The sequence below is a fragment of the Sus scrofa genome, chromosome 8 (genome assembly GCF_000003025.6).
Source record: "Sus scrofa isolate TJ Tabasco breed Duroc chromosome 8, Sscrofa11.1, whole genome shotgun sequence".
In the NCBI taxonomy this organism is placed as follows: domain Eukaryota; kingdom Metazoa; phylum Chordata; class Mammalia; order Artiodactyla; family Suidae; genus Sus; species Sus scrofa.
In genome coordinates, this window is record NC_010450.4 from 118,308,650 (window position 1) to 118,320,834 (window position 12,185).

The following is a 12,185-nucleotide window of genomic DNA, read 5'->3' on the forward strand; positions in this document are numbered from 1 at the left end:
AAAATGTTACATGATGGAGCTCCTGCTGTGGCGTGATGGGATCAGTGGCATCTTGGGAGTGCTGGGATGCAGGTTTGATCCCTGGCCAGGCACAGGGGGTTAAGGATCCAGCATTGCTGCAGCTGCAGCTTCGGTTGCAACTGTACCTCAAATCTGATCCCTGGCCTTGGAGCTTCATATGCCAAGGGGCGGACAAAAATGAAAAAAAAAAAATGTATATATTACATGAAAGAAGTTAACAAGCCTCATCCTTTTTTGTTTCTATGTAGGTTGCAAGGAAAACTTTGGGATTCAAAATAAGAATTTATTGAACAGTAATGAGGTTACAGAGATTACAGCAGGACTAACCAGAGGCAGCTAGTAAGGGCACAGTAGTACTGAGAACAAATTGAGTTAATCTCTGAAAACACACCTCTTCATGCCCTCAATCTCCACTATAGAAGCAGAACACACCAGAATACACAAGCACACATTCCATGAGTTGTCAGAATGATGATGTCATCACATATCATGTAGCTTCTGGGAAATTCCACTGTACACTCAAAAGAGAGAATGAAGGAGTTCCCGTCCTGGCTCAGTGGTTAACCAACCCGACTAGTAACCATGAGGTGGCAGGTTTGATCCCTGGCCTTGCTCAGTGGGTTAAGGATTTGGTGTTGCCGTGAGCTGTGGTGTAGGTCGCAGACACGGCTCGAATCCCACATTGCTGTGGCTGTGGTGTAGGCCGGTGGCTACAGCTCCGATTAGACCCCTAGCCTGGGAACCTCCATATGCCGCAGGAACAGCCCTAGAAATGGCAAAAAGACCCCCCCCCAAAAAAAAAGAGAATGAAAAAGGCAAATCATGTTTTAGCTTTATTGTGAAAATAATTTTCAACTCAGTGACTCTCTTGAAATGTTCCCAGGAATCCCATGTGGTCCCCTGGCCGCATTTAACTGCTGTTCTAGATGTCTGAATCCACCATCAAGGTGTTTTAAAAGTCCTCTGAAAAGAATTCATCCATTTTTTTCTTTTACATTCTGCATCCTAAAACAGGTGTGGTAATTCTCCTCATTCAGATCTTGTTCTGTGTCCTCATAAAGTTAACCCTATCTTTTGTCAGGTCGTATTAATTAGGGCAAAGGTAAGAAAGTGGAAGAATGGTGGGTACTTTTATTTCCTGAAATAAGTTGAATAATTAATTTTAATTAGAGAAGAAATACATAGTCTTGGTTTCAAGATGAGGTTATATTGGTATAGAGCTATGTCCTCATTCCTTGATCCAGTTTAAGGCTGGAAAGATTAAAGATTTGGATAAGAATGTCAACCTTTTCTGTCTAGGCTCTTGCTGCTCATGCTTAACTGTGGGGAACCTGGCTGGGCTGTCACAGGGACAAAGGTCTCAGCTTCCATTCATGTAGCAAAGATAACCCTGGAGTGTGTGCTTCTCTGCCTTCTTCCCCTGGGAACACCACCTATATCTCCGGGCTCCAGACCAGAGTTCTCTCAAACACTGAGTTTGATATGGCAATTAATTAGGATTAAATTGCCCATTAAACAAAGTGATTTTATAATAATGTGCTATTAGGGTTGCAAAGTTGTTAAATTATGAAATGCCTTGTGCTGTATTGCTTTGATTCCAAGATACACATTTCGGCACATTTTAGCAACTCTGAAATGAGAATGTGTTTTTCTTTTTTTCTTTCTTTTTTTTTTTTTTTGTCTTTTTGCCTTTTCTAGGGTCGCTCTAGGCATATGGAGGTTCCCAGGCTAGGGGTCTAATCGGAGCTGTGGCTGCTGACCCACGCCAGAGCAACAGCAATGCCAGATCCAAGCCACATCTGCGACTTATACTACAGCTCACGGCAACGCTGGATCCTTAACCCACTGAGCAAGACCAGGGATCGAACCGCAACCTCATGGTTCCTAGTGGGATTCATTAACCACTGAGCCAGACGGGAACTCCAAGAATGCATTTTTCAATCAAAGGCAATCAGTTTAACTGGCACCATTTCCCCCCCATTTTTGGGAAATAGTGTCAGTTTTTTAATTCTGAAATGTTATCTCAAATACAGTCCTTTTGACAGAATTATATTGTGGTTTTCTCCATGTAGTAGACATTTGAAATTCTGTCTACTACATGGAGAAACCACAATATATTTCATTCATTAATGGTTTCTGTGTTTTTCTTTTCAAGATAAGTAACAGAATCTGGCAGTAATTTATCTATATATGTATTTTCTAAAATGTATACTTCCACATTAAGTGCTTTTAGAGCAGATAGGAAACTAACACTAAATTATGCTCATGTAAATTGCTCAAAAGTTTGCTTTTTTAAAAAAAATCTCGCTTATTTTTTTGTCTATAGTAAACAGTACTGTTTGTTTTTGGCATATGCTTATGTTTTACATTTGATATTCATTATTCTGTTAATAATAGGTTTATTTTAGGACAGTGGAACTTATTGAAGAGCCCATAGAAAAGTCTCCTGGTCTGAGTTTCTACTTTAAAATTAATGGATTGCCCATATTTCTGAAAGGCTCAAATTGGATCCCTGCAGATTCTTTCCAGGATCAAGTAACCCCTGTCTTGTAAGTTATGATCTTTTTTTCCTGTTCCTCTTCTTATTAACATTTCCACAGAGTCTAAGAGCTACTCATTTTTACTTTATTTCCAGTAGAAGGAACCAAGAGGTAATTAAATAACTCCAGGGTGATGGATATTGTAGACTGGAAAGGATTTTAAAATCATTTATTTCATTCTCATGAAGCTACAGGTAGTCTTGTAGCTATACTATTCGAGACTGCTGAAACCATACAATATTTATAAAACTATTTTATATTTTCTATAGAGAAAATAAAAAAATGATTAATATACATTTTGGCTGATTAGCCTCTGAAAAAAAAAGATTAAATTTGTCCTAATTTTTTTTTTTGGAAGAATACCTTGTTTATTTTATTTTATTTTTTCTGTATGCTTTAAAAAATGGGAACACATGGAGTTCCCGTCACAGCACAGTGGCTAATGAATCTGACTAGGAACCATGAGGTTGTGGGTTCAATCCCTGGCCTTGCTCAGTGGGTTGAGGATTTGGCGTTGCCATGAGCTGTGGTGTAGGTCAAAGACGAGGCTCGGATCTGGCGTTGCTGTGGCTGTGGTATAGGCTGGCAGCTGCAGCTCCGATTAGACCCCTAGCCTGGGAACCTGTCTATGCCGTGGGTGTTACCCTAGAAAAGATAAAAAAAAAAAAAAAAAAAAAAAAAAAAGGGAACACCTGTTTACCTCTTCATGCTAAAATATTTGCGTATTCTTTTACTTTTACCTTAATAAGAAGAATGAAATAAATTTCAAAATTCAAAATATTTTTCCGAAGCTTTGAGAATAGAACTTTACAAGAAAATATTTCCTGATTGGATATATAAACTACTACCTTTGTAATAGTGAAGATAAGCTCTGTGAAGTGAAAATAAACCCATTTAACTCATTTAAATGTACAAATAGGCATTGATAGATATTATGTGTAGAAGGGTAGATGTGGTTGGTACTTAAACTCTAATTTTGCCAAAAGTTGTGGTAATATCTTTATACTTCAAAATGTGTATGGGAGTTCCCATTGTGGCTCAGTGGTTAACAAACCCGACTAGCATCCATGAGGACGAAGGTTTGATCCCTGGCCGAGCTCAGTGGGTTAAGGATCTGGTGTTGCTGTGGCTGTGGTGTAGGCTGGTGGCTACAGCTCTGATTGAACCCCTAGCCTGGGAACCTCCATATGCCTTGAGTGCAGCCCTAAAAAGACAAAGAGACAAAAAAAAAAAATCTGAATGATGTTTCGAATTGCCTATGAAAGTGAAGTTATTCTCCAGGCAGAGCACAGATAATTTACTGTCTCTTACTCTTTTCAAATGCTCTGCTCCACTCCTGGCTGGTTCGGCGGCAGCTGTACAGCACAGCTGGGCAAATTGGTAACCTGCTCAGAGGAGCCTTTGCTGGCTCTGGGTCCCTGGTCATCCTGTTATTGGGCTTTTTCCTTCCTTTCTGGGCGCCATTCTGGAGGTGGGGGCGCCCACATACTCTCAAGGTGGCTGTAAATTTGAAATTTACCTGAGGGTGATATGAATAGGAATTGGAAAAAGCAGAAAGGAAATTTACTAGATAATGGAACACTGGACTGGAGGACTTGCAAAAAATGTGATGAGCTTACTAATAGTCAAACTTTGATTTTTGTCTTATAGTTTTAAATGGTTATATAAAATAAGCACATACTTTCCAAGGTTTACATTATTTTTCTACAGAAATAACTTGAAGACAAAATTTTAGTTTTAATAATAGGATCATAGCATGCCTGAAAATTTAGAAGACGGAGAAAAATTATCACCCGTAAGTTTTCTAGGTTTGTTTCTTATATGGGGTTAAAGTTAATGCGTATATAATTTTGTCTCCCTTTCTTCATTTGGCATTGTATCTGAACCATGATAAGTTAAAAACGTGTTCTAACAGAGATTTGAAATGTGTTTATCAACCACAATATTTTTAAAAAATCTTTTTAAAACATCCCCAGAGTTTCAGTTAGCATTTGTTTAAAAAATGTCTCCTGTAGGTTACGGCTCCTTTTGCGGTCTGTTGTGGATGCTAACATGAATACTCTCCGGGTTTGGGGAGGAGGAATTTATGAGCAGGATGAATTCTATGAACTCTGTGATGAACTAGGAATAATGGTGAGTAGCTGACCATTCACCATTGTACTTATTGATATGTTACTGTAGCCTCAGTTTGACCTCCAGTGTTCTGAGTGGGAGATACCGCCCATTCCTTTCCTTTTTTTCCCTTGAAGTGTCGTTAATTTACAATGTTGTGCTAGTTTCTGGTGTAGAACAAAATGATTCAGATATGCGTACATATATACATATTCTTTTCCATTACGGTGTCTTACAGGATGTCGAATGTAGTTCCCTGTGCTATACCACAGAATCTTGGTGTTTATCTATTTTATATACAGTAGTGTGTATCCACGAATCCCAAACTCGATTCCTGGTGAAAATTAGAGTGAATTAGGAGTGAGGAGGGGCTTGGGGGAAGCTTCTTAGTGATTTTAGTATTCCCTGTAACCTTTGAATTCCCCTTTCTTCTTTTTCTTTTCTGCCTGCCTAACATTTTCTCTCTTCAGGTTTCCCTATGGTTTTGTGCAGTTCTGGAGAGTCTGGGGTCAGAGTGCCTTTCCCAGTGCCTCATGCCTTGTGGTCCTCTAATGACTGTTCTCATCAGGCCAGTTCATGTTTCATTTGCATGGAAGACAATCCCTCACGTTCAGAATGAAGAATTTCTTTCTGTGCAATAAAACCTGCAACTACTATATTGCTTTTTTATTTCATTTTTTTTATGTGATAGGTATGGCAGGATTTTATGTTTGCTTGTGCCCTTTACCCAACTGATGGGGACTTCCTGAATTCAGTGAGAGCAGAAGTTACTTACCAGGTACGTGATTACCATTCCAAGAAGAGGGAAGGGCTTACATTTTAGTTTTGCCTTTTCGTTAAACCTCTCCTTGTTTCTTTTTGTTGTTCTCTTTACTAAATCACGTGAAGATATCAGTCAGGTAATTGACTCCTGAGGTGAATCTACCCAGTCTCAAGACCTTAACGCCACCTATTGGCTGATGACTTTCAGGTGTATTCCTGGCCCTGCCTTCTCTCCTGAATTCCTGGTTCCTGTTATTCAGCTGCCTACTTGGTACCTCCACTTGGAGGGTTATTATTTTTTTGTGTGTCTTTTGTCTTTTTCTTTTTTTAGGGCCACACCCGAAGCGTGGGGAGGCTCCCAGGCTAAGGGTCAAATGGGAGCTATAGCTGCTGGCCTATGCCACAGCCACAGTAACTCGGGACCCGAGTCTCATCTGTGACCTACACCACAGCTTACAGCAACGTGGGATCCTTAATCCACTGAGCAAGGCCAGGGATCGAACCCACATCCTCATGGATACTAGTCAGGTTGGTTAACCACTGAGCCACGATGGGAACTCCCACTTGGAGGTTTAATAGGCATCTCCGATGTAACATGTCCAAACCAAACTTAAATTACCTTCCCAAGCCTTGCTTTTCTTGTAGTTTTTCCCACCTCAATAAATGGCAGCTAGTCTTTGAATTTCTCAGGTCAAAAATTTTAAATGATTCTTGATTCCTTGATTTCTTTTACATTCCACATATAAACACTTCTATGTTCATAGATCTATAAATGCAAAGGAATGATTATACCCTGGCTCTATCCACTGAAAAGGCCTAGAAACTCTGAACAACCTCGTTGTATTGAGCATCCTTATATTGAAATAATCTTTCCTGTTAAGAGAAGGGCTTCTGAGAGAAAAGCGGCTGATTCTAGGTCTGGGACAGGAAACGTACCACACAATCCTTAAACCATCTGACATATAAATAATCAAGAAGCTATCAAAGACATGTTAAAAGGACTTTGATGAGATTTTGCCCAAAAGTGGGATACTTTGAGATTCAAAAAGTGTAAGAATGTCAGTGGATTGAAGTCCATCAAGTGTGTTAAAATCCAGGAGTTCATAATTAGAGTTTCTTTGAGTGTATATTTCTGTGAAAAACCAAAAGATATGAAAAAAAGGTTATTAAAGCGCTTACTTTTGGAAGGAAGGAGGGACTATGATTAGTAAGGGACACCTGAGAGCTTCCAGGGTGGTTGGTTAAGTTTTCTTTCTTAGGCTGGATGGTCTTAGCAAGTGTGATTTGCTTTATAATAATTCACTATGTCATAATTTGTTTCCTGTATCTGTGTGGGTTTTTTGTTTGTTTTTGCTTTTGGTCTTTTGAGGGCCACACCCATGGCACATGGTGGTTCCCTGGCTAGGGCTTGAATCGGAGCTGTAACTGCTGCCCTGTGCCACAGCCACAGCAACGCCTGATCCGAGCTGCGTCTGTGACCTACACCACTGCTCACGGCAACGCCAGATCCTTAACACACTGAGTGAGGCCAGGGATTGAACCTGCATTCTCATGGATGCTACTCAGATTTGTTTCTGATGGTCCACGATGGGAACTCTATCTATGCTTTTAAGTTTAGAAATGAACACTGAATCATCCCTTGCTCAAAGTTGAAGATCCTCTCCATGCACCAGGCTGAGTCCGCCTGCCTCTGCAGCCTCATCCAGCACCATCTCCTCTGTACTCTCTCTCCCCTGTGGACAAACTCACTCTTTTTTTTTTTCTGGCCCATTTTACCTTGGCATGACTGGGAAAAACCAGTGTCTGCAAGTCTAGATTAGGTTGTTTTCCCTTTGTGACAAACGTCACACTTGGTCAACGTTTTGTCACTCTAGCAAGATTGTAATCTCCCTGAGGCCAGCGTGTGTTCACCTCTGTATAGCCCCATGACCTGGCTGTATTACTCATGAGATGTATAGATGGATGGACAAATGCATAACTTAAAATATTAATTATAGTTATGTAGGTTGCAAACATTTCAGTTTTAATTTTTTTCACAGATGAAAATATGATATCTATGTGCCTTTGATTCTTTTATGTATTATTAGAGGGGAAAATTTTTAATGCAGTTTGTTAAAATTTTAAAGTAAGGGTTACCATAACCTTCTAGGTCAGTTTGAAGAGTGGGTGTGGCAGAATCACTGAAACTTTTTGTCTCTTCAGTATTTATATTTGTGTTTTCATCAGTACCATAAACTTGCCTGTCATAGCTGGAAACAGCCCTCACTTAACCTGGGCACAATCAGAGGCAAATAAGGCAATACTGTTGATAAGGCTGATTGAGAAAAACAGAAGACTTTGATTTTTTTAAAAGAGATGTATCCCTTTATATACCCTTCATGCAGCTCTCTTTCCTGTGTGAGTTTCTTAGCATCTGGGATGGAGCCCACAGCGAGAACGTCAGCTGGGATCCATCACATCACATCATCATCCATTACAGTTTAAGAGAAGCTGTAAATACCAGTGAGGTCATATTGCTAAAACCTGTACCAAAAGACTTCCTCTTGACTCACTCTATTGTTCTCAAAGAGATTTCATTGCCCTCTTTGGCTGGGATACATCTTCCAATGTGTCAGAAGAACTGGATCCTATCACCTTTTCGTAGAGCTGGCGGGCAGTGAGCCCAGTTCACTTAGACCTGAGCACTTAAGGCAGCAGGACTTCCGCAGTCACTAATTTCTTCTTCTGTACTTAACCTTGGTTGATTTCTTAAGCTGTGAGTGACATGGATGGTTATTTCAGGAAACAGCCTCTTGATACCCTAATCTTGTTTCCTTTAGACTATTCCATGTATTTGTCTTTAACTTCCATAGTGTCTCTGGAACTCACTTGCTTTGTAAAACCCTCTCTAACTGTCCTGACGGCTTTCTGATCTTGGTGGAGACTGTATGGGAACTTCAGTTTCTTTGTCAGCAGTTGTGTTTGTTCTGCCTTGTTTATTCACGAAAAACTCCAACTTGCTGTTGAGAAACTAATTCCTGTAATATAATGTCTCCTGCCTTTTTGTATTTCTTAGAATCTTTTTGTGGCCAGTCAGATAATGCTGAGGTTGATTTGTTTTTCTCTTTTAATAAAAAGGATGATATTTGCCTCAGTTTTATACAGTAGAGAAAAGGAGCCCTATTTTCTCAATGTTTATAAAATCTAGATAAAAAGAATCTCAGAGATTTCTCAAAATGTATTCCCACATGTGACATTACTAATTTTCTAATGAGTTTTCTGGCACATAAAAACACATGTGCAAAAATGCGGTGGCTATAATTCTATGAATAATTATAGCTCTGAGCTTTTTTATGTTGCGTATTTGAAAATTATTTTATGATTTCTTCAATTTTAGATTAGGAGACTGAAATCACATCCCTCCATCATCACGTGGAGTGGAAATAATGAAAATGAAGCAGCACTCATGATGAATTGGTATAATGTACAGCCCAGCGACCTGCCTACCTACATTAATGATTACGTGACACTGTATGTGAAAAACATCCGAAAGATCGTCTTAGCAGTAAGTTCAGATATACTTTGGAGATACTGTGTGTTTGATTCCAGATACCACAATAAAACAACTATCACGAAAAAGCGAGTCACCTGAATTTTTGGTTTTCCAGTGCATATAAAAATTATGTTTACACTATACTGTAATCTATTAAGTGCATAATAGCATTGTGTCTTAAAAAAACAATGTACATACCTTAATTGAAAAATACTTTAGGAGTTCCTGTCATGGCTCAATGGTTAACGAATCTGACTAGGAACCATGAGATTACGGGTTTGATCCCTGCCCTTGCTCAGCGGGTTAAGGATCCGGCGTTGCCGTGAGCTGTGGTGAAGGTGACAGACAAGGCTGGGATCTGGCGTTGCTGTGGCTCTGGCGTAGGCTGGAGGCTACAGCTCCGATTAGACACCTAGCCTGGGAACCTCCATATGCCCCAGGAGCGGCCCTAAAAAGGGCAAAAAAAAAAAAAAAAAAAAAAAAATTGACTCTTCCTTTCAGGAACCATTTCTCTGTAGCATGCTATGCTGTTTGATAGTGTTTTATCCACAGTAGAACTTCTTTCAAAATTGTAGTCAATCCTCTAAACTCTTCCTCCCTCTTTTCCCTTTCCTTCCTTCCTTCCTTCCTTCCTTCCTTCCTTCCTTCCTTCCTTCCTTTCTTTCTTTTCATTTTTTCCTTTCCCCATTTTACCCACCCTTCACCTACAACCTCTGGCAACCACCAATTCCACCTGTAAGTGAGATCATATGGTATTTGTCTTTCTCTGTAACATTTTTGCTTATCATGATACCTTCACAGTCCACTTAGGTTGTTACAGATGGCAATATTTGATTTTTTAAATGGCTGAATAAAATTCCATTGTATATATACACAACCATTTTCTTTATCCATTTGTCCTATCACTGGATTTAGATTTTTTTCTGTATCTTGGCTATTGTAAATACTGCTGCAGTGAATATGGGATGTACTTAGCTTTTTGAGTTTGTGTTTTCATCTTCTGGAGATAAATACCAAGAAGTGGAATTGCTGGATCATACGGTAGTTCTAAATTTTTTTGAGGATCCTCCATGCAGTTGCCCATAGCGGTTGCGTCAATTTACTTTCTCATCAATAGCACACATGGGTTTTTCCACATCCTTGCCATCATCTATCACTTGTATTTTTGATAATAACCACCTAATAGGTGTGAGGTAATAGCTCATTGTGCTTTTGATTTGCGTTTTTCTGATGATCAGTGATGCTGAACACCTTTCCATGTGCCTTTTGGCCATCTGTATGTGCTTTTTTGGAAATTAAAACATTTTTTTAAATTATAGTTGATTTGCAATGTTCTGTCAGTTTCTGCTTTAGAGCAAAATGACCCAGTTATACACACACACACATTTTTGTATATATATTTAAGTGTATATATATGTATACATTTTTTTCTCACATTATCCTCCATCATGTTCCATCACAAGTGACTAGATATAGGTCCCTGGGCTATACATCAAGGTCTCATTGCTTATTCACTCCAAATGCAATAGTTTGCATCTACTAACCCCAAACTCCCAGTCCATCTCACTCCCTCCCCCACCCCCTTGGTAACCATAAGTCTATTCTCCAAGTCCATGAATTTATTTCTTTTCTGCAAATAGGTTCATTTGTGCCATATCAGATATAAATGACATCATATGGTATTTATCTCTTTCTGACTTACTTCACTTAATTTGAGAGTCTCTAGTTCCATCCATGTTGCTGCAGATGGCATTATTTTGTTCTTTTTCATGACCAAGTAGTATTCCATTGTACCACGTCTTCTTAATTTATTCATCTGTCGAGGGACATTTAGGTTGTTTCCATGTCTTGATTATTGTGAATATTGCTGCAATGAACATACGGATGCATGTATCTTTTTCAATGAAAGTTTTGTCCATATATATGCCCAAGAATAGGATTGCTGTGTCATATGGTAGTTCTATATTTAGTTTTCTGAGGTACCTCCATACTGTTTTCCATAATGGTTGTACCAATTTACATTCCCACCAACAGTGAAGGATGGTACTCTTTTCTCCACATCCTCTCCAGCATTTATTATTTGTTGACTTTTTAATGATGGCTATTCTGACTAGCATGAGATGGTACCTCGTTGTAGTTTTGATTTGCATTTCTCTAATAATTAGTGATATAGAGCATTTTTTCCTGTGTCTACTGGTTATCTCTGTATTTTCTTTGGAGAAATGTCTATTTAGGTCTTCTGCCCATTTTTCAATTGGGTTGTTGGTTTTTTTGCTCTTGAGTTGTATAAGTTGTTTGTATATTTTAGAGATTAAACCCTTGTTGGTTGCATTTGAAACTATTTTATCCAATTCCATAGGTTGTCTTTTCATTTTTTTAAAAAATGGTTTCCTTTGCTGTGTAAAAGCTCATCAGTTTGATTAGGTGCCATTGGTTTATATTTGTTTTTATTTTTTTAAAAAAATTTATTTTTTCTATTATAGTTGATTTACAATGTTCTATCAATTTCTGCTCTACAGCAAAGTTATCCAGTCATACATATATATTTATACCTTCTTTTTCTCACATTATCCTCCATCATGTTCCATCACAAATGACTAGATATAGTTCCCTGTGCTCTATAGCAGGATCTCATTGTTTATTCACTCCAAGTGCAATAGTTAGTACCTAGGACACCGACCTAAGAAAACATTTGTTTGGTTGATGTCAGAGAATGTTTTGCCTGTGTTCTCTTCTAGGAATTTTATGGTGTTTTGTCTTATTTTTAAGTCTTTAAGCCATTTATTTTTGTGCATGGTGTGAAGGTGTGTCCCAGTTTCACTGATTTACATGCAGCTGTCCAGTTTTCCTAGAATCACTTGCTGAGAAGACTGTCTTTCCCATTTTATGTTCTTTCCTCCTTTGTCAAAGATTAATTGCCCATAGGTGTCTGGGTTTATATCTGGGTTCTCTGTTCTGTTCCATTGGTCTGTATGTCTGTTTTGGTACCAGTACCACACTGTCTTGATTACTGTGGCCTTGTAATATTGTCTTAAGTCTGGAGAGATATGCCTCCTGCTTGGTTTTTGTTCCTCAGGATGGCTTTGGCAATTCAGGATCTTTTATGGTTCCATATAAATTTTTGGATTGTTTGTTCTAGTTCTGTGATGGGTAATGTCATGGGTAATTTGATAGGGATTGCATTGAGTCTGTAAATTGCTTTGGGTAGTATGGCCATT

General features: G+C 38.8%; 1 protein-coding gene across 1 annotated transcript in view; it reads left to right on the plus strand.

Annotated features, from left to right (window-relative positions):
- Positions 1-12,185, plus strand: part of MANBA (mannosidase beta) — a 110,782-nt gene that overhangs the window by 57,528 nt on the left and 41,069 nt on the right. The window contains 4 exon segments of the mRNA XM_003129294.6: positions 2,419-2,570; positions 4,577-4,694; positions 5,365-5,451; positions 8,812-8,979. Coding sequence (XP_003129342.3) covers positions 2,419-2,570; positions 4,577-4,694; positions 5,365-5,451; positions 8,812-8,979 — 525 coding nt within the window.